At 49.8% G+C, this 22,585-nt stretch overlaps 1 protein-coding gene across 2 annotated transcripts in view; it reads right to left on the bottom strand.

The window, feature by feature from the left end:
• Positions 1 to 3,118: 3,118 nt before the first annotated feature.
• The window catches only part of BOC (BOC cell adhesion associated, oncogene regulated), a 216,990-nt gene continuing 197,523 nt past the window's right edge, over positions 3,119 to 22,585 (bottom strand). For both annotated transcript variants that reach the window (XM_069635800.1, XM_069635799.1), the window contains exons 12-19: positions 19,877 to 20,052; positions 15,948 to 16,053; positions 14,533 to 14,655; positions 13,493 to 13,711; positions 11,487 to 11,671; positions 8,771 to 8,949; positions 6,241 to 6,395; positions 3,119 to 4,208 (exon numbers count right to left, since the gene is read on the bottom strand). In XM_069635800.1, coding sequence (XP_069491901.1) covers positions 4,027 to 4,208; positions 6,241 to 6,395; positions 8,771 to 8,949; positions 11,487 to 11,671; positions 13,493 to 13,711; positions 14,533 to 14,655; positions 15,948 to 16,053; positions 19,877 to 20,052 — 1,325 coding nt within the window. In that variant the 3' untranslated portion in view covers positions 3,119 to 4,026. The remainder of the gene's footprint in view (positions 4,209 to 6,240; positions 6,396 to 8,770; positions 8,950 to 11,486; positions 11,672 to 13,492; positions 13,712 to 14,532; positions 14,656 to 15,947; positions 16,054 to 19,876; positions 20,053 to 22,585) is intronic.

The raw sequence follows: 22,585 nt of genomic DNA, 5'->3' as shown, positions 1-22,585 counted from the left end.
GACGGTCGCTCTATGGAGCGTTGCGTCGGATGTTTTTGGGGTAGCGCCCGTGTTAGATGGAAGCCCAATCGCTGGTCGCTGCTGCGTTTGCGGGTGGGGCTTGTGACCTTTACGGTCTGCGGTAGACGCCGGAGTGCCCTGCGTCCCCTTCGGCGCTGATGGATCCTTCGTTCTCGACGAAGAAGAGCCGTGGGTAGTGTGTTTAGCCTTATGGGGTTTGTGTGCGTCCTTGTCGCCGGGGTGTTCATCCCCATAAGCAGGGCGTGAGCCGAGCCCGTCGGGGCCGGGGACGGACGACGAGGAGCGTGAGCGCTCCTTCTGGGGGTTCATGACTTCCGTAACGGACGTCGAGTTATCGCACTCCTCGTCACTTTCAGTAACAGCGGCAGCGGGTGAGGAAACTGACTTCGACATCGCGTAGTCTGCCCACCTCTTAACCCTACGTTCTTTAAGAGTCCTGGGTTTTAAGAGCTTGCAGGCTGCGCAGCTGTTCTCTATGTGATCAAGGGGTAAGCAACGATTACAGAGCTTGTGCTTATCTTTCCAAGTATATTTGCCCCTGCAGCGTGGGCAAAACTTAAATGGTGTCCTCTCCATAGCTGAGGCAATAATAGCTGGCGATAACAACCCCAAGGGAAAGAAAAGGGAGAAAGAAAGACATTCTCAAAGAGAAGAGACAAAGTTCTAACCCCCACTCTCCCTACTGTAAGTTGGCCGTCGAGGCCAGGCCACGTGTTCGGCAGCGCCGAAGGATCTCCTCCGCTCTTCCTCTCCGTCGAAAATAGTTCGGCGGAGAAACAGCTTCACAGCTAACGTCGAGGGGGAGGGATCGTTACCAGTATATTAAGTTATGACAAAAGGACCGAGGTCCGTGGTAAGTATAGCAATGTCTCTCTAGGAGCTCCGCGAAAGGCGACCAGAAACTGGGCGGAAAAAAACAATCTGAGGGACCTCGACGCGTGAGGGATTGTGGGTACAACGCACGTCACTATAGGGATAGTGTTACAGACACGCCTTGTCGACGTCCCCTTTTCGACTACGAAAAACAAAATGCAATACTCCGCAGTGACCACTGGATGTCGGACCTATGCACAGCATGTGATTCTAAGCAGATTAACAAACATCAGAAAAAACAATCTGAGGGAGCTCGGCGCGTGAGGGATTTTGGATACTACACACGTCACTATAGGGATAGTGTTACAGACACGCTTATGCTGACGTCCCCTTTCGGTCCACGAAAGACAAGATGCAATACTACGTGGTTACCACTGGATGTCAGACCATATGCACAGCATCTGATTCTAAGCAGATTAACAAGCATCAGAAGTTAGCATTCAGCACAGCCCCGCCTCCTTTTCAGTCACCTTTTCCGTTCCTTTTACCCCTCTGGTGAAGCGGTTGGCAGGGGACTGTCCGGTTGTCCTTTCGGTTTAGTGCCCACTACCTCCCAAATGGCACTTATTACTGTGCAGCAGTAATGAAATCCATGTGCATAAGCCCAGCACATGCCTATATATTGGTGCACCAATGCTGGCTGGCCATCAGACGAGAAGGGGGAAGTGTTGAGTCTAACAAAGCCTGGTATATGCATAAGGAGTGCCCCCTCCTGCAGAGACACAGCAAAGCCAACATAATACAGACACAGGCACAAATACATTCCTGACCGCTGAACTTGCCATCTACACCTGGTGCTGTGGCTGCTGCACACACCACATGTCTGAGCCACACCCCTTGCAGAGCTACCAGTTATTACAGTAGCAGTGGCCCCATTAGCACAACCACCCGATACAGTCTTCTTCTGGCTCATTGTTATTCTTGAGCCAGCCCTGTCAATTATTTGAATTTGGTGGCATTTTTAAAGCGCATCGCACTTCACAATGCTCCCCAGCCACAAGACCCCACTCCAATTGCCCACTGCCCACCCGTCATGAGACCCGCGACCCCATATTTGAAGCCCTCCCCAGGGAAGCCTTGCCCGGGCAGCCGGCTAAGGGCTCAGACAAAGGGCACCTTCCTGTGGGGGCCTTCCATCACAGTTTCCTGTTCGTACTGGCACCCCAGCCCTGCCAGGTCTCGCCCTCACAGTTGGCAGCTACAACCAGATAGGAGACTGCAATCACAGTTCTGCCGCATTTTTTAATATCGCATTTTCTTACCATGGTGCTTCCCAACTGTATTTTGCAACCATTTTCTACAGCCATACTTGCCTTTATTCCCTTAGGGTCCAAGGTGTGCGTTTCCCAACTGTATTTCGTTTCTGTTCTCCACTGCCTTATCTACATAATACAAAACATAACCGTATCCCGCATGGGCACAGGCAACACACCTGCATACCTCTAAATAAACACTACTCGATTACACGCACCCAAAATATGCATCACCCCATCAAATAAAATCCAGCAGAGACCCACGCAAAGTTTCAGACCAGCCGTTCACATAATCTGACCCTTCCGACTATCCCCACTACCCTGACAATTTGTCGCAGCACCCATTCTCTCATCCGATAATCATGGGTTGCTGTTAGAAACCTAGCGACTCCCGAGCCACCTTCATGCTGGCTAGAAATGTGCACACACATTTTAGAAACAATTTCTTCAACTCTTACATCTCGGACTACGGTCTTCCAAAGGACGTACAACCCCTCAGTGCTTCAAGGCCATACCAATGGAATTAGGTGCTATTCAATTGACATACAACAGAACTAGGTAACTAGCACACCAGCACCTATATTGCGCACCCCGTTTGTTGCTTGTTGTGGGACTATGACTGATGGACAATTTAAAAAAAAAAAAAGTAGCCAAAACACTACAACCTAGTTGAATGGAGTATGGAACAATAGGTGCAGATGCTCAGAAATACATCAGGAGGCTCAGCCCTGAAAAACACTGTCGCAAGCTTACCACTGCCCTTTCTGTGAAAGCCTGGGGTGCCAAAGGCCCACAGAATATTCAGCGTTTCCGTGGAAAGCGATTCCAACATTTTGTTCTGTGCGATCTCTTTTTTTTGCACATCACTTGGTACTACCAATTACCATTTTCTCTCCCTTCTTGGACCTTAGGCGAGGCAGGATAAAATGCAGTGCTACTGTTCGAAAGATACTTAGGTTAAAAAAAGCAAATAATACTAAGTATTTATTTAGAAAATAAACAGGTATTACTTTCTTTTACAGATATTATATTGCTACAGTTGAAAAGATAGAACATGTTTAATGTTTTCAGGTGCTTAGAGCGCTCCTATGACATCACTTCCTGTGAAGCAGAAGTACGGTCCTTTCAGTCTCCGTTATGACGATCTTGACACCGCTGCACTTTCTGAAACACAGATTCATGTATGGAATGTAGGCCGGATGTTACAAATTGAGACAACAGATGTTTGACATCTATTAATTCCTTTTTCCAAGCGTACAAATGGAATGCAGACTTTGGACTGTGAGGGCATCTTAGGCTATCACTTCCTGTGGCATGAGGAGTAGAGAGCTGATGTATATTTTTCTTGAACTTTTAAGTGACATTAGATCATACTGATAAGTATATAGGTTGAATCTCGTTGTTGAAACGTTCGTGATTTTTATGACCTCTTTTTTTTTATTAAAGTACAGCTGAAGAAGGTATCCAATGTAATCACACGGCCATTTTGAGACGTTATTTCCGGTTGCCAAGAATACAAGTTGGTAATTGCTTTTGAGATCACTTCCTGCTGCAAGGTATACAAACAGAACGCTGCTGCCCTCTGCCGTGTATGGTGTGGCATACGCCCGATCACCAGTCATTTATGGTCGTACCTCCTGATAGCTCGAATACAAAAGAAGCTTTGAACTTGGTCGGGTAGATGAGGAAAAAGGGGACACTATGTCCCAACAGTGTGTGCAAGGATTCTGTATGCTTGGGCCGTGTAATTGACGATATACATTTATTTACAAGTGCATAAATATATAAATATGTCTGTTATACAAAAATAAATACAAATTTTCTCTGTGTGTGCCTCATTTTACATGGAAAGTCTGAGTCTGGGTCTCTGGGCTGAACCTTAACTTGTCGGCTGCTCTGAAGAGCTGTGCATTGTGGGATCGCGGGCAAGTCTCTTTCCTGGGTCTTGTTCGACACAGGTAATTTCTACTGTATAAGGACAGAGTTCATCACTGTTGGCTTGAATGGGAGCTGGTCTTTCAATCTCTTCAACTGGAGGCAGGCCAACGCAGCAGGTTTCACCTACAGAAAAGCAAAACATTTCAAAAAGAGGTTAACAGAAATTACCGAAATTAAGACTTCACGAGCTTTGCTTGATTAGTGGCGAAAACCCAAATCAAATGACCATGTGTGAATGGTTGGCAAATTGCGAAACTTCAACAATGGTCGGGACGGATATTATTACAAAATGGGGTATCGGGTACCAAGGAAGCATGCCGAATGGAATTGTGGTTAGGTCGTGGATACGAGAGACTCATGCATGCCAGTGCACAGGCAATGCCGGACAGCATTCAACTCATCACTCCTGTGTGCCACAGGCAGCAGGCCTGTGCAGATCAAGCTTTGACCTCTACTAGGCAATCGGAGTGTGGTCAGCCACTGGTCACAGCCTGGGCAGAGTGGACCATCTTAACCCCCCCTACCATGGACAGTCACCAGTCCTAATTAGTGATCCAAGTACAGTAACTATATTCACAGGTCAGGCGTCTAGATACCATTAACGACCTCTCGGGTATGGCGGCCTAATTACTATAACTCCCACATGAAGTGGCCGCACATTCAGAATATGCATTGTGGGTATGGGGTCCAAGCACTCCACATCAGCCTAGTCCAGGCAGGGCTAATTAAGCCAACACAAATTGGGCAGTTCAAACATTCCAGGCGCCTCAAATCAATTAGACCTCCCACAAGATCTCAGGCAACCATAAAATGATAGCACTGGGATATGAACAGCACTCAAAGCTAAATTCATCTACTTAGTGCTGCGACAGGTGGATCCGTTCAGAATTAATGTATTAATTGAGGCTCATCGTTTGCATAAATTATTAACGAATCATCCCTGCACTCCGATTTCAGCACCCCAATGTGAACTAATGGCCCACAAGTCTGTACTGCCCCCAATATCAGTATCCACCTTCAAGTACACATTAACGAGCCTACACTGTCCCTCGTCATCAGCAGGTCTTCTAAAGAGTTAACACGCTCCCACTGCTCTACAATATAGGCAGACGCTAAAGAGTTCACACTGCTCCCCATCAAGCTTTATAAAGGGCTAAGACACTTGCATGGGGTTCTGATATTTTCATCCTTAACAAGCTAACCCAACACTTCATTTAGTATCACTCTTCTCCTTCTAAAGGGTTAGCACTCACGACATCGCCATCCCTGACCTGCTTCTGAACGGAGGGTGCACAAGCCTACCCGGCTCTCTTCTACTGGCAACTCTGACCCCCTACGGAAGGGTTAACAAGCTACACTGCTCTTGGCTATGAGGATTTCCTCCGCTCCTGCTAAACACAGGGTTATGAGGTATACGCAGATGTCACCTTCAAAAGGAAAGAATTAATAAGCCCCACTCATCACCAGACATCTGCAAACCCTGCCCGCCTCTTCTTAAGAAAGACTTAACCACCCCTGCTCTAACACCAGTCAGTCTGCAGGACAAGGAGTGTTTTTGGGGAGTCTGCACTGCACCCTTGATCACTTCAGGAAGCAGTAACAGAACAGAGAGGTGAAACTGCTGTCCAACGAGGCTCTCAGACACCAGAGACCCTTCGGCTTGGCGTTACAGTGCACGTGTTCCCAGTTATTGCCCGCCTGGACCCATCTGTCCATAATCTCCTGAAAATCCACCAAAAACCTGGATAGTTTCAACATCACATGTTTTATTCCGTATTCTGCGTACATGACTTTGTTACTGCAGGCACAGTGCTCTTAAAAGATTTAAAAAACAGTGGTTGACTGGAAAGCACCCCGATATGTTGTAATGAAGCAATTCACTGGTTGTCAGTACCCCCAAACTACGAAGACACCTTTTGTGGGTTCCAAATAGCAGCTGAGTAACCGAGGTGCAAGAGGACGACGCCATTTACCCAGATCGGTAAATGTACACAGGTGAACAGGGACTTTATTCCACGTCCCACCCACCACTTTAAACACTAGGTACAACTTCCCACATGGTGACATGCCCATGGCACGGTCTAAAGCGGGCATGGCTGTTGCGATTCCCTCTCTAGAAACGTTCTTGCAGCAGAAGACCTCTGGCTGGACTCACCTGTTCTTGGGATGTCGGTGTGGACCGATGTTTCGGCCACGTAACCGTGCGGAGGACTGCATGGAGTTTGCGCTTCCGGGAGATGGCCATCACACACTTGAAGGAGCTCATGGTCACAGTCATCGGGGATTTCGGGAACGTCAGAGAGACGGGACCTGAGGTGGAGAGAAGAGGGAACACAAGTCAAGCGTTATTCACCAACCCCTAGCTTGGCTTATTAGCAGAACTGCATGCTGCCATTGCTGAAAGTCAGAGACGGTCTCACAGTGTTTACAGCTTACAGGTAATAGGAATGAAACTTTCCTCTGGAGACCACACAACAGGATGAGGAATCCGTTTCCTCCTAATCCTTCCCACCCACCCGTCAAAACCTCTTATTCATTCATTTATTACATTTGTAATGTGCAATAAACCCATGGATATCAAGGCGCTGGTTGCTGGGCAAGGTACAAGGCAGGGAAAAAAGAACCGTCAACTAGATTCCAGGGGTTCAACCGCGCGTGAGGTGTTTCCTAGGTAAAGAGATCAGTGTTCACTGTTCGCGGAAGGACCAGTAAGATCGCTCCGATCCTGAGGACAGTGCTAGTACATCTTAGATGGAGATTTCCATGAATGTGTACAACAAGTGGCATTCCTATGGAATCCACCTGAATTTAGAACTAGCTAAAAGGGCAGATTCCGATGGAAGCCATTGTAAATTCGGTTTGTACGCAATATTCTCAGGAGCCATTTACATTTTGTTTTTACAAAACAGACTGTAAAAGTAAAAGCGTTGCCTGTTTTTACTCTACATTTGCACTCTGTTCAAAATCCAAACATTGCATGCGGGGACCCAACAGCACATACCGGCCAATGTTGGCGTGTCCCTGCATTCAATGAGCAATTTTTGTAAAAGCACCTCCTCCGCACCCCTACACGGATATGTGCGATTCAAGGGGGAAATCTCTGCAATGCACTGAGAGATTGAAACAAGGAAAATATTCACTTACCATTGCAGGAAAATTAAAATCATGCAGGTAGGGTCAAGGCTTCTCAAATGCTGCTCAACCAACCAGTTTAATGGTACTCAACCAGCAGGTGTTACCGATGCCCAGCGGAGTGGTGGAAAATGCTACGTACCTTTAACAGTAGTTTGGCACAGCGATTGTGTTCTAGGTTAACTGGCTGTGCATAATCCAGCCATCTAGATGTTGGGTTAGGAAAAGATAACTTTTTTATGTTACATCTAGAATAACTCTAGGACGTTGACCCAAATATATTACACCCAGGTGCGATAGCCGGCACATTGATCCACGCAGCAGTTTGCCTCATTTCGAACGCATGGCAGCTGTGTAGCACTTATGCCCCTGTTACTGAGCGCCTAGGATGGCATATTTTAGTGGAGCCAGCATTTGGTACTGTACAGTAATCGGGAGGCTCTATGCAACATAATTGCAGTGAATGGACTGTGATCCTCATAATAAAGCAGGATGAACCTGGTTTTAGCCCTAGGCATTGGCTAAGCAACATTAGGTGGATCCTGCTTTTTCCCACAGAACTACAGCATGGGCGAGTATGCGTGGGATGGTTTTCGGAAATGATCCTTTCACTGCTGACTGGTTACGGAGGTGTCGCTCCTCCGCAACCAAACAGGATTTTATGCTTTCATCTGCGCAGTTAAATAAACAATAGATCAGTTGCAGTTAATTCCCAAATCCCACAGAATTGACGTGGCTTAATCAAGCTTCAGTCTGCAAACTGCATCCAGGGTCTGTTCTGAGTGGTTGCTTGGGAGTTACAAAGCAACACATACGTAAACGTCATGAGGCGGTGGGCAGCGTGGACTCAAGCGGAAGTTTATGCTTCATGAGATGTGTACACAATTTGGCTTGCTCCTTCAGGGCACAAGGAATGGTCCCTATTTTTCCATGCAATGCGGCATTACCTCGGTCAGTCATTCTAACAAAGCATGATAGAAAATCCTGGTGTCATCATTTTTTTCTTACCCCGTGGGCAGATCCGGGATATAAGAACTAGTGTTCAAAAAAAGGAAGCAGCTTCAGCCAAACCTCGCTCTTGAGCTGAGGGTTTTTTCTACTCCAGAGAGAGCATTTAACAAGATGGCTAGGGAGGGAGACGATCCCATGTCTTAAGGTGACTTAAAAAGTTATAAGAATAATCCACCTTCTGCCAGAGGAAGACATTCACTGCATGCCCGCTTAGGTCATGCCATATCCTGGGGTCCCAAGCCACTATCACCAACGACCGAAAGGAAGTGAAGAAGCGCATTTGTTATGTGTGGTGCCTCGCGGGCGCCGAAAGGAAGGACACAGGATATTTTCTTAACACCAGTTTTTGTTTCAGTGAAAGACTTAAGATTTTATTTACTGCCAACACTCGTCTCTTGGTTCTTTTCCTAGCCTCCAGCCACCAAAGGTACCCAAAAAGAGAACCCGTTTAGCTGTTTGCTGCCATCGTTCGAAGAGCTTTACAAGCGCGAGGACTACCATTCAGAAACCGTACGCCGATGTAACGAGGTCTTGATATTTACCTCAGAACTTGAAGCTTGCCGTCCTCCATCAAGCTCCCCTGCAGCGAGGAGGGGGGATTGAAGTTTCCAACCAGAATTCCCTGCAGCAAGGTGCTGGCATCAGCATTGCCAGTGAGAATGGCATTCGGATCAGCGCGCCCATCAAGAATCCCCTGGAGTAAGGCGTTTCTTTCCTCTGACTGCGGAAATAAAAAAATAAAAAACACAGAAAGGTGCATAAGGCATAATGCAACACAACGGTGCAAGAGTAAGCAAAGACATGGGCTCGTCGTACCACAGCCTAGATAGTGCAATCTTGGTTAACTTCCTCCACCTGGACTAGAAGTGTCTCTCTACTTATGGGGCCTCCTTCTGTAGAAACCACAGAGAATGTTAAAAAAGAAAAATTGGGAGAAAAAAAACACCCCGACCAATACTGCGTCCACAGGTCCTGCTCTCTCTGCCGTATTCTCGTTGTTCACTGCACGGGAACACAAATGATGTCCGCCATGCTGAGCGTCTGCCACGATAAACATGGCGGCCGTTGATTCCTACAGCCTACACCTGCCTTTTCCTGGGGCAGGGAAAGCAGGCGCAGTCTGCAGACATCATGCTGCTCAGCAGGGATCAGAATACGGTTGCTGCAGAGAGGCTTCCGCTTCCGGATCCCTCGCTTGCTGCTGATTGTAAAAACACCACTGGAAAACTCTTGTCTGGGGTTTCCTCGAGGGCTTCATGCACCATGCAGTACCGAAGAGAATGGGGTGGGGGTGGCGACAACTGCAGAACGACTGTCCACACCAGAAAGAAGGAAGGGTTTTTTTGGGCAATGAGGCACTGTTCGTGTTGACCTTAAAGAGGGAAGTGCCCTAAAAAACGTTAACTAAGTTCCTATGAAAATGTAGCTGCCAATGTACCTCCAAGTTCTGACTTGGAGAATCCCTTTTGTATGCAGAAACACGGCCACGTGTCATTTTAATTCTCTGCTCTTGCAGCAGTAAATCAGGCAGGAGTTTGTTACTGCTGGAGAGCCGAGAACGAAAACACGCTCACAGGGCAGGCAGTCCTACGAATACTAATCCTAGTACAAACACTTTTTTTCTGAACAATCTGAAAAGTGTTGGTTTACTGTATGCCTGTCCTGTGAACATGTTTATTTAACAGGGCGTGTTTGCCTTGCTTTAAAGAACTGACACCTGTGGTGAAGGGCTAGCCCTTTCAACCACCAGACCAGAGTTCGAATCCCCTCTTTTCTTTTTATGGTGCCTTACATTTTATTCCCCTCCCAAAAATATATACATTTGATGCAGCCGCGGGGGGACGGGGGGGGGGGGGGTGAGAGGGGTTGGGGAGGTAAACTAAAAAGACGGGCGGCACTGGAACTCTGGTTTGGTAGATGAAGGGGCTAGCCCTTCACCACTGGACCACAGGAGTCCATTGTAAATGCAGTGCTCTACAGCACAGAGCACTGTGAATTTGACGTGTGAAAGCAGGTAAGGAAATAGAACACAAGCTGCTAAATGACTTGTGTAGTCGAGTTCCTCAGCTGCTTTTCTGTTGCATAGCGCTTGGTTGGCGATGGCCGATATGATAAGAGCTGGGAAAAGAAAGGAGGTGTGTTGTATAGTGCTTGGATGGGTGTATGGAACTTAAGATGTCAGCGAGAAAGTTGTTGTAGGAGTGAGAGAATGGTTGTGGGAAAAGGTTCAACCCTTCAACCACTAGAACCGAGTTCTACTGCCAGCCTGTCCTTTTATCTGGTGCATCAATCTATGTTTTCTTAAACAAAATGTGATGCACCATTGGAGCACAGGAGTCCTCTTCCAAAAACAAGGAAAATACACTTAAACAGGACAGGTTTGCCTTGTTCACACGCACACGTTCACAGGACAGGCAGTTTTATGAATGCCAATCCCAATATAACACGCTTTTCAGATTGTTCTGAAAAGCGTGTTATATTGGGATTGGCATTGAGAGGCCTGTCTGCCCTGTGAGCGTGCGTTTTCATTCTCTGATCTCCAGCAGTAACAAGCACTAGCTCCCGGTAGGGGGCTGCTGCTGGATTACTGCAGCGAGAGCAGAGAATTAAAATAACACTTGAGTGTTTCTGCAAACAAAATGGATGCCTCCAAGTCCTTTCAAAGCAGGACTTGTAAATATATATTTTTAATTAAGGCCAATATTTTTAAATGATACTATTTTTGAGAGAACCTCCCCATTAAAGAATCTTCCCACGGCCTTCATCGTGGCCAGTGAAAGGCATTCTGCCGATGCCTGGGAGTTGCTGCTCCAGGTGTCGGCCATGCTGTTCCAAGACTGGATATTGGTCGGCGCCCCTCAAGTCTGGAACTGCGCCGTCTGTATACCACCCGGTTACGGCAGAACTAGGCACCGCCCCGTCACGGCCGGACTGGCGACCCCTCAAGTCTGGAACTGCGCCGTCTGTATACCACCCGGTTACGGCAGGACTGGGCACCGCCCCGTTACGGCAGGACTGGGCACTTCCAGTCCAGATTTAGGATTGCACTGTACCCTTGAAAAGATCATCATGTGACCACCTTGGGTACAGCCAAAGCCCATGTTCTATCAAGTTTATGATGTTTGATAAATCAGAATATTTCCTTATGGGTATGCACCACGACAAAGAAATTCAGACGTCCATCTTACTGCTAAGTGCCTACCCGGACCCCATCCCTACGTAACCCCAGACATCAAGGTGCACAGATGGGAGTTTTACCTGAACCGCTCCATCTGGGTGGTGCTTTGCCATTGGGACCTTCAGCTCAGCAGAAGGGCAGCTTCCGTTGGCATAGGGAAGCCCGTTGGCCTGGCCAGCGGAGACCCCTCGGAGTGGGACCATAGTGTACTGGCAGGAGGAGGTCAGCAGCCCTGTCCTGGGGAAGGCCACATCTGTACTTTGCTCTGTTAGGAGAGAGGCCAGAGTTAGAAGCGCTCGCCTGTCATTTCAGTGTTGTCGGCCAATCATATTGCAGCATATCACACCCCTGGACCCTGGTTCACACCCTCATGGTGAAAGCGGATCCCACACAGCCAAAGAATCGGAACATACAAAGCAACCTAAACACATGTACAGTGCTATATGATATGATATCAAGTTACCACATGCGACACTCCGGATGACATCAGTGCAGCCCGCATTAATACTTCACATCCAACCACAATACTCCTCAGCATTCCAGCTCAATAGTGCTCATATCCACCAATCACAGCATGCATTCACCATAGCGTACGCAATCTATTCCACATGTCCACCAAGCATGGCATTCTTCAGCGATCAAGCTTCATATCCACCAATCACAGCATGCATTCACCATAGCGTACGCAATCTATTCCACATGTCCACCAAGCATGGCATTCTTCAGCGATCAAGCTTCATATCCACCAATCACAGCATGCATTCACCATAGCGTACGCAATCTATTCCACATGTCCACCAAGCATGGCATTCTTCAGCGATCAAGCTTCATATCCACCAATCACAGCATGCATTCACCATAGCGTACGCGATCTATTCCACGTGTCCACCAAGCATGGCATTCTTCAGCGATCAAGCTTCATATCCACCAATCACAGCATGCATTCACCATAGCGTACGCAATCTATTCCACATGTCCACCAAGCATGGCATTCTTCAGCGATCAAGCTTCATATCCACCAATCACAGCATGCATTCACCATAGCGTACGCGATCTATTCCACGTGTCCACCAAGCATGGCATTCTTCAGCGATCAAGCTTCATATCCACCAATCACAGCATGCATTCACCATAGCGTACGCGATCTATTCCACGTGTCCACCAAGCATGGCATTCTTCAGCGATCAAGCTTCATATCCACCAATCACAGCATGCATTCACCATAGCGTACGCGATCTATTCCACGTGTCCACCAAGCATGGCATTCTTCAGCGATCAAGTTTCATGTCCACCAATCACAGCATGCATTCACAATAGCGTACGCAATCTATTCCACGTGTACACCAAGCATGGCATTCTTCAGCGATCAAGCTTCATATCCACCAATCACAGCATGCATTGACCATAGCGTACGCAATCTATTCCACGTGTCCACCAAGCATGGCATTCTTCAGCGATCAAGCTTCATATTCACCAATCACAGCATGCATTCACAGCATGCATTCACCATAGCCAGCGATCAAGCTACATTTCCATAAATCAGAGCAGCAGGTGTATGCTCTCTCTGTTCATCACAGCATCCCTCAGCATCCAGGCTTTCAAGTCTCCATATCCACCACTCCTCAGCAATCAGGCTCTCTAGTCCTCATATCTACCAATGAGTGTATTCCTCAGGTGCTAGCTTCTTAATATACACCTATCACATCTTTACAGCTCAGGAACTCTGTTCATCAAAACCGCCAATCACAATTTCTGGCACCCCATTCTCCATATCCACCAATCACAGCTAGGCATTTACAATACTCACAGCCTTGCTCAGACTGTCTGCTCATTATAACCACCAATCACAGCATTCATTTGAGCCCAGTCTTTCGATCCATCATCTCCACCAATCACAGCTTCCCGAAAGGTCCCGGTCTGCATGCTTCCTAACCACCAATCACAGGGTTCCGTTCTTCCGGCTTTCGATAGGCTAGGATAGCACCGGCCTCTGTATGCATTGCTCAGTCTCATTTGGTCACATCCTCGCCACATGTGCAGCCCTCCACATCCACTCCTCCCCACACTTTGCTTTGGAGCCACTTACTCTGCTTGGACCAAGCTCTCCACAGACAGCATGGGATAAAGGCCACAATGATGAGCACGATGGAACCCAACACCACTCCCACAATCAGATACGGGAGGTCACTGGAGCGGGCCACCATAGCACCGGTGCCAAAGCCCCCAGAACCACCCTTCTCTGGAGGGCGCTGGGAGGGAACCAACGATGGAGGCAGGCGTCCCGGCTGCCCAGAAAACTTACGAGCTGCAAAGACAAGACACAAGGATTAGAAAATCAGACTATGGCTGCAAAGGTTAACCTCAATGCATCCCAAGAGAAGGGTCTACCATGTCAGAGGGATGACGCTCCAGGAAGGCATTTACAGTATATGGTTATAAAGAACTGATTAGGCATGCACTTTTCTCCCTTATGAGTTGGCTTCGGGCATTATAGGTAAGCCTGCACTGCTGCTGCACGTGCACAATGTATTCTATACACTAAGGCTTTTGAGCACTTCAGCTATGCAGTTGGAAGAACTCCGTGAGGGCCCACAGGGCTTATGCAAAGGGATGAAAGGTGAAAAATGATGCCCCAACCTCAGGCTCTTCCTGTTGCATCATAAGGCTAATCGGATCTCTGGGTATATTCTGGAGTTTCCAAAGAGGGAGGGGGGTGGGGGGAGGACTATGGCTCACAAGCCACAGCAACATGTGCTAACAATATCTCTAGTGAGTGTTTAGGGTATCGTCAAGATGGCACACCAAATCCTCAGCAGTGAACCAGTAGAAGGGGCATCGTGGCCCTCCCTCTTGACATTAGAGCAAGGCCTTTCTAAACATTGGAGCTAAATGACACAGACGGGCTAAGAAAGTGAGATTTCTTTTATCATTCCCGGATTCTCAAACAGATGGCGGGAGCGCCAAACTTTAAAATGCCAGTGCCAGTATCTTCCTGCCTAAAGGCACTGGGGATTTTGGCAGCAGTTTGGGGTTGTGCTGCAAGAAAGCATGATCCCCATGGGCTCAGAGGTGCCACGTGTCCCCGCCCACCCCGGTGATCGAAGGCTGCCATCAGCGGGGCCTTACCTCTGGTCTCGCACATCACGACGTTGCTGAACTCGCTCTCGCCACCCTCATTGAAGCACCGCATCTTGATGTCGTAGGAGGTCTCCGCCTGCAGGTGGAGAATGGAGTGCCAGTACCGGCCCCCTGAGGAAAGAGACGTTACACAACCTGGTCAGCTTGCCGCACCTCTATTGAAACTCACTGAGGAGAGGAACCAGGAACCACACGTGGCCCCTGGGACTAGCAAATGAACCCTGGCTAAGCCACATGAGCCTTTCACCACAAATGCAAATTCCTCCGTGGGGCACGGAGCCTGCAGCGGGCCCTCCCCACGCGCCATGTTAAGGTGTCAACATTTCACTGCAAATACTGAGCAAACATTTACTATGAAAGTGTGCACTGCACCACTGGAGATCCTGTTCTCAAAATGGATGTGCACTGTAGTGGGCCGTGGAAATCCAGGACGGGAGGTATCTTGTTCCGCTCAGGCACTCGACAATACAAATACAGTGAGACATCTTGCAAGAGCCAGGTCATGTGTGTAAGACACACTCACACAGAGTGTTTGCAGACATGTGGAGCTCCGGGGCCATCAGAGGCCACACCAGAGCACATATGTACTGTGATGGCATCAGCAGGTGTGCAGCATCAGAGGACTCAAAGCTGCTGATGAAATCCTGAGGGTTGGTCTTTCTGAACCGCACACCATAGAAACCAGCACATCCTACAGCCTGGCCGCCAGGTTTCTCTCAGCCACGTTGTTTAGTGGATGAAGCACAGCTCTTCATCTTCAGGACCCTGCCGCAGGGTGAGATTCGGAAATCTAGGTGTACAATGAGCTACCAGGTACCCCTACCAGGTACCCCAGGGCTGCTTACCACAGGTCAGCAGACATACAGACACCGTGGACCAAAGGAAAAGGACAAGTGGAGCCTTCCTCCCTGGTAGCCACATAGATACTATCCCCAGACCAGACAACCTCCCCTCAAGGGAAATATCATATCCAGCTACACCAACCTAGGGGGCACAGGCCTGTTGCCATATGGGCCAAGGAAGGCATTGGTTTCATAATGAGTGAAGAATTACAGAGAGCCACTCGCACACAGAACACCACTGATGCTGCTGCCACTTTCACAGGACACTTGGGGCACATGGCTCCAGAGCCTGCCTGGCCTGGCTTGGTGGCGCGCTTCACCCGCGTGCATATATGTGCGTTAGGCGTAAACACTTGCCACTGCGAGGTGGGGACGGCAATCAGTAAGGGCCTGAGAGTAGTGACGCCAGTAGAGGCACTACCCGCGCACAGTGTGGGACTGACCACGATGGGCCAGCAGGAAGCGGTGCTTTTGCGGCTCGCTTCTTCTGCCGCACAGGCCCAGTGTTGAAAAGGTGGTGGGATGTTGGAGATGTTTTGGGGGCGGGGGTGCGTTTCTCACCTTCCACCATGTCCTTCTTGTAGTCGCTGTCGTTGTCGCTGTCCGTGGGGCGGTAGTAGATGTGGAAGCCATGGATGGGAGTGTTGTTGTTGCTGGATGGAACGTACTATGAAGATGAACAGAGGGGGGTAAAGTGGTACCATAGGCTCTGCATTCTGAGTCAGCAGTCATGCTCTGCGCGTCTCGCGCTTCTCAACACAGATCTCCCTCCTATAACACCCTGGACAGACCGACCTCCCTCCTCAATCAGATTTAGTGCCGAAAACATTTACCAACAGAAAACCAAATTCCCCTCGTTTTCAAAATGAGCACACAAATCTGCAACTAGTCTCCACTGAAATTCATCTGCTAGCCATGTATCTAAGACACACTCATCCATCGTGGAAATCCTGAAAATGGACTGGGTTTTGGATCGACAAGGCCAGCACCCCTCAGCCCTTCTATTCCTCACCCCCCACGCCCCCTCGCGTATCCTCTTCTGCAGGGCCAAGCCGCTGATGCCTTCCATTACCGCCCTCTTTAAGGAAACCTTTGCCACCTTCAAATTCACACAGTGCTAAGCAAGGTTTCCCGTCTTGCCAGCAACCATGCCCCCTTCATGCCCACTGAGCCCAGCCACACCTTCATCACACGGCCTCCCTTCACTTAGCCCAGCCACGCCCACATCACACAGCCTTCATGCCCACTGAGCCCAGACACGCCCTCATCACACAGCTTTCATGCCGACTGAGCCCAGCCACGCCTTCATCACACAGCCTTCCTTCACTTAGGCCAGCCACGCCCACATCACACAGCCTTCATGCCCACTGAGCCCAGCCACGCCTTCATCACACAGCCTTCATGCCCACTGAGCCCAGCTACGCCCTCATCACACAGCCTTCCTTCACTTAGCCCAGCCACGCCCACATCACAGCCTTCCTTCACTTAGCCCAGCCACGCCATCACACAGCCTTCCTTCACTTAGCCCAGCCACGCCCTCATCACACAGCCTTCCTTCACTTAGCCCAGCCCGCATCACACAGCCTTCCTTCACTTAGCCCAGCCCGCCCTCATCACACAGCCTTCCTTCACTTAGCCCAGCCACGCCCTCATCACACAGCCTTCCTGAACTTAGCCCAGCCACGCCCTCATCACACAGCCTTCATGCCGACTGAGCCCAGCCACGCCTTCAAACAGCCTTCCTGAACTTAGCCCAGCCACGCCCTCATCACACAGCCTTCCTGAATTTAGCCCAGCCACGCCCTCATCACACAGCCTTCCTTCACTTAGCCCAGCCACGCCCTCATCACACAGCCTTCCTTCACTTAGCCCAGCCACGCCCTCATCACACAGCCTTCCTTCACTTAGCCCAGCCTGCATCACACAGCCTTCCTTCACTTAGCACCCTCATCACACAACCTTCCTTCACTTAGCCCAGCCACGTCCTCATCACACAACCTTCCTTCACTTAGCCCAGCCACGCCCTCATCACACAGCCTTCCTGAACTTAGCCCAGCCACGCCCTCATCACACAGCCTTCCTGAACTTAGCCCAGCCTGCATCACACAGCCTTCCTTCACTTAGCCCAGCCACGCCCTCATCACACAGCTTTCATGCCCACTGAGCCCAGCCATGCCCTCACACAGCCTCCCTTCACTTAGCCCAGCCACGCCCACATCACACAACCTTTATGCTCACTAAGCCCAGCCACGCCTTCACACAGCCTCCCTTCACTTAGCCCAGCCACATCACACAGCCTTCATGCCGACTGAACCCAGCCACACCCTCATCACACAGCCTTCCTGAACTTAATCCAGCCACGCCCTCATCATACAGCCTTCCTGAACTTAGCCCAGCCACGCCCTCATCACACTCCCTTTATGCTCACTAAGCCCAGCCACACCCTCATCACACAGCCTTCCTGAACTTAGCCCAGCCACGCCCTCATCACACAGCCTTCCTGAATTTAGCCCAGCCACGCCCTCATCAAACAGCCTTCCTGAACTTAGCCCAGCCACGCCCACATCACACAGCCTTTATGCTCACCAAGCCCAGCCACGCCCTCATCACACAGCCTTCCTGAACTTAGCCCAGCCACGCCCTCATCACACAACCTTCCTTCACTTAGCCCAGCCACGCCCTCATCACACAACCTTCCTTCACTTAGCCCAGCCCGCATCACACATCCTTCCTGAACTTAGCCCAGCCACGCCTTCATCACACAGCCTTCCTTCACTGAGCCCAGCCACACCTTCATCACACAGCCTTCCTTCACTTAGCCCAGCCCGCATCACACAGCCTTCCTTCACTTAGCCCAGCCACGCCCTCATCACACAGCCTTCCTGAACTTAGCCCAGCCACACCCTCATCACACAGCCTTCTTGAACTTATCCCCGCCACACCCTCATCACACAGCCTTCCTGAACTTAGCCCAGCCACGCCCTCATCACACAGCCTTCCTTCACTTAGCCCAGCCCACATCACACAGCCTTCCTTCACTTAGCCCAGCCACGCCCTCATCACACAGCTTTCCTGAACTTAGCCCAGCCACGCCCTCATCACACAGCCTTCCTTCACTTAGCCCAGCCACACCCTCATCACACAGCCTTCCTTCACTTAGCCCAGCCACGCGCCCATCACACAGCCTTCCTTCACTTAGCCCAGCCACGCCCTCATCACAGTTTTCATGCCGACTGAGCCCAGCCACGCCTTCACACAGCCTTCCTTCACTTAGCCCAGCCACCTTCATCACACAGCCCTCCTTCGCTTACCCACCCACGCCCTCATCACACAGCCTTCCTTCACTTACCCAGCCACGCCCTCATCACACAGCTTTCCTTCACTTAGCACAGCCACGCCTTCATCACACAGCCTTCCTTCACTTAGCCCAGCCACGCCCTCATAACACAGCCTTCATGCTCACTGAGCCCAGCCACGCCCTCATCACACAGCCTTCCTTCACTTACCCACCCACGCCCTCATCACACAGCCTTCCTTCACTTAGCCCAGCCACCTTCATCACACAGCCCTCCTTCAAACTACAGAAGGGCTGCAGACTAAACACAAGTCATCCCATCCTACCAAAATGCTATGTCACTTCTGGCAGTTGGAAAATACAGTTTCACCAACAAAAAGCTCTTCCTTAAATAATAATGACTAGAACTTTTGACACCATCTCTCATCTGAAGGATCCATGTAAAATTAGAAACTCTTAAAATGGTGTTTTCAAATGACACTTCGGTTAATGAGACTAATTGGTACCCTCGCTACACCTGCACTGTAAACATACATGAGACACCCCTCCCACCAGTGAAGACATCACTGATTAAACCAATGGAATCTGGGGTGGGCACCCAAGTAGGACATCATCCCTTCGCGCTGCTGCATTGTCCAAGTTTGAAACTGCCACGTCAGCAGAAACTCTGCCAGATCTACTGGAGGATTCCTCTGGAGCTTGGGGGCTACAGTAGGGGACTTTCTTCTTATAGACACTTGGATTCCAATGCCTGCAGCCTAGCCGTTGCAAATGGCATGCATCCAAGGGTGCATTGGTTTGTTACATGAAACCCCAGGAATGGAATGGAATATATCTTGACATCGAGCTGTGTGGTCTCCATACGGTCACTATGCCTTCGGTCATTCGAGAGATGCTCACAGAGTCCGGTATTTTCCCCTTTGTAGTGTTGATTTACCCATTATAAATCCAAGCTTTCCAGAAATCAAAGAAAAGTTGAGAACCTGAGCATCTCCCAGATGACATGGGGCATGTTGGCACGTATGTGTCTCCTGAAACCCATTCAATGACGCGCGACGTACCTTGCAAGGGTGCGAGTCCCTCTTGAGCAGAAACAAGAGTAACACAATGGTACTTTTTTGTCTGTGGGTTTCCAAATGGTCACAATTGCCTCTGCCCAGATTGCAGCCCCTACTAGCAAAGGAGCACTCCTTACCATCCACTTCAGCATGATGGTGGTCTCGTTGACAGCCTCCGTGAAGGTGATGTACGGCCCGGTCACCGGCCGCTCATACACGCGGTAGCCGGACACTGCATAGGGTCGAGATGCAGCACTGGGATGGCTCACTCCGAGGATGTTCAGCGCTCTGACCCGGAAGCGGTACGAGGTGCCTGGCGGGAAGAGGAAAGCACAAGACCTTAGAGGACCTACGCCTCGCTTACTGTAAACAGATGCCACATGGGGCCAGAAATCGCGAGCAGCGGGAGGCACCGCTTCAAACGGGATTCGCACTGTTTGAATTGGCAGATTTTATGTCACAGAGCATTTACCCTTTGCATGGATTCTAGTGCTATATGATATGGCAAGATATGATATGACATTTATAACGTGCCTATACACAAGTGTTTCAAGGCGCGACGAGGCAAGCGAGGGGGAACAGAGACAGCGATCTTCCTAGGTCAGGTGACGTCAAGATCGCGCCAAGTGCAGAGAGGGGGGGAAGGGGAGAAGTGTGGGGGAAAGTGGGAGGGGACAGTCCAGTACATAAGATAACCGTAAAAAATAAAGATATATAAAAGTGCAGCCAGCTGGTGGCAAGTGCAAGGGTAAGTGCAGACATCAGGTGTCAAATGCTGGTAGGGGGCTGTAGGGATACAGAAACAGTCCCCGAGTGCAAGGTTTGCCAGGGGGACAGTGAAGATGTGCAAATGGAGGGGAGGGGAGGGGACCCGGGCCCGAGATCAGAGGATAGCCAGGTAAACCAGTGCAATTTCAACCAGATCATCAGCAGGGGAGCAGAGGAGAGAAAGCAGAAGCAAAGAAGGTGGTCTTGCGGTGCTTGGCTCTCCTCAAGTTTCAGGGAGGCAGGGAGGCTGTTCCAGAGGGAGGCCCCGCCAGAAGACAGATCTACCACCAACTTGTTGCTTGGAGAAGCGACGGACCCTGAGGGAGTTGGAGGAGGATGAGCAAAGTGCTCGAGAAGGAAGATATTTAGGAAGAGAGAGTTGAAGGTATTGAGGTCCCAGGCCCCAGAAGGCCTTGTGGACAATGCAGAGGGTTTTGAACTTAACCGTTGCCGCCACTGGGAGCCAATGCAGAGATTACAGTCCTGGAGAGATACGATCCCTGGGCTTGATCCCTATAGGCAAGAAAGACAGTTACTTTGAGTTCTGCGAACTTGGTGGAGGGTTTGTGTGAAAGCAGTGTTGCCAATTGCAGTCTTTGAAGGGGACATGGCGTTTGGATACTTGGCACTGGGTGGTGAAGGGTGACTCTTGGGTGCCATTGTTGTGGGCTTCCTTCCCCATTTGCTCCTTCAGGTTATATAGGGGTGTCTGGGAATTAGCGCTGTGGCGAGCAATTGCTGGTGCATGGAACTGTGGAGGGCTGGCATACTTTAAACTGTTTTCATCTCATTAAACGTGTGTGTTGAATGTGGCATTCATACACGTGAATAGATATCAGGAGGAAGGATGTTTAAAAAGGTCAAACTCAGGTGTGATCATTGCCACATCCTTAGCACACTTGAAGTTGATGGGCAGACCCATAGAATACATGGCTACCCAGGAATGGGGTTATCACTATGCTTAGTATTTGAGTGAAGGAAGGCCCATCCTGGATTTCTTCCTGGTGGGTACATTTGCCTGGAGACCATTCGAGTTAAAGCGACTTAGGGGAGGGGTGGCTGGGAGGAGAAATTAAGTGTTATTCACTGGAGTGACTAACGTACTCATAGTCCATAGTCCCCTCTCCTCCATCCTGTATGGGCGTCCCTCGTAAAGGATGGGAACGGAACCCTTTTTCACCAGAAAAATTAAATAAAAATCACGTTCCCTTTAAATTTGCAGGTGCACAGGGGTGCAGCCCCAGGAGCACAGGCTCCCTTAACCCCGCCTACCAGCGTCACACCTCAGTCCCCTTTGGCGCGTTGGTTGTATTATGCTGAACAACCGTGCTGCTCTTAGTAGGGCGAACAATGGTGGGACGTATGGAGGAAAGGTGGCTATGGACTAGGAGTATGTTGGTCACTCCGGTGAGTGACAATTTCTCCTATGTGCCATCCCCTTGCCTCCATCCTGTATGGGCGATTACCACTGATAGAACCGCCCTAGGGAGGAGAGTTTGGCAATTTATGCTAAAAGAATTAAGCAGGACTGCTTGGCCAAATACTGTGTCAGCCCTGGCACTGGTATCCAGGCAGTAATGTTTCCAAAAGGCTGATAGGGTGGCCCATGGTGCCGCCTTGCTAACAACCTGCTGCGGCACGTGCCGCTGAAAAGCGACCGACGCTGCTTTGGCCCTGATGGCAGGAGCATTCATGTCCCTTGGCTGATCCTTACGCTGCACCTTGTAGGTCTCCTGGACCGCTGTTGTCATCCACCTAGTTATGGAAGCTTTGGACGCTTGCTGACTCGGCTGCCAAACAAGGCGTCAGTCATGCAGAATGCCTTTGTCCTTTCCAGATAGAATTGTAATGCTCTCCTGATGTCTAGGCAGTGAAGAGCCCTTTCTGACTCTTCCTTGAGGCCTGGAAAGAAAGTGGGGAGCAGAATATCCTCGTTATGTGAAAAGATTAAACCACCTTCCCGCCCCAGTACGTGAACTGCTGACAAGTCCTGTTGCTCTGTCGCAAACTGGTCCGTGGCAGGGTAGCCCCATTTGTTGAAGATTTCCTTGAGCACTCACCCATTCAACTGCTATTCG

The sequence above is a fragment of the Ambystoma mexicanum genome, chromosome 7p (assembly GCF_040938575.1).
Source record: "Ambystoma mexicanum isolate Mex_15411 chromosome 7p, UKY_AmexF1_1, whole genome shotgun sequence".
Lineage (NCBI taxonomy): Eukaryota > Metazoa > Chordata > Amphibia > Caudata > Ambystomatidae > Ambystoma > Ambystoma mexicanum.
This window is presented reverse-complemented; position numbering and strand designations above follow the sequence as displayed.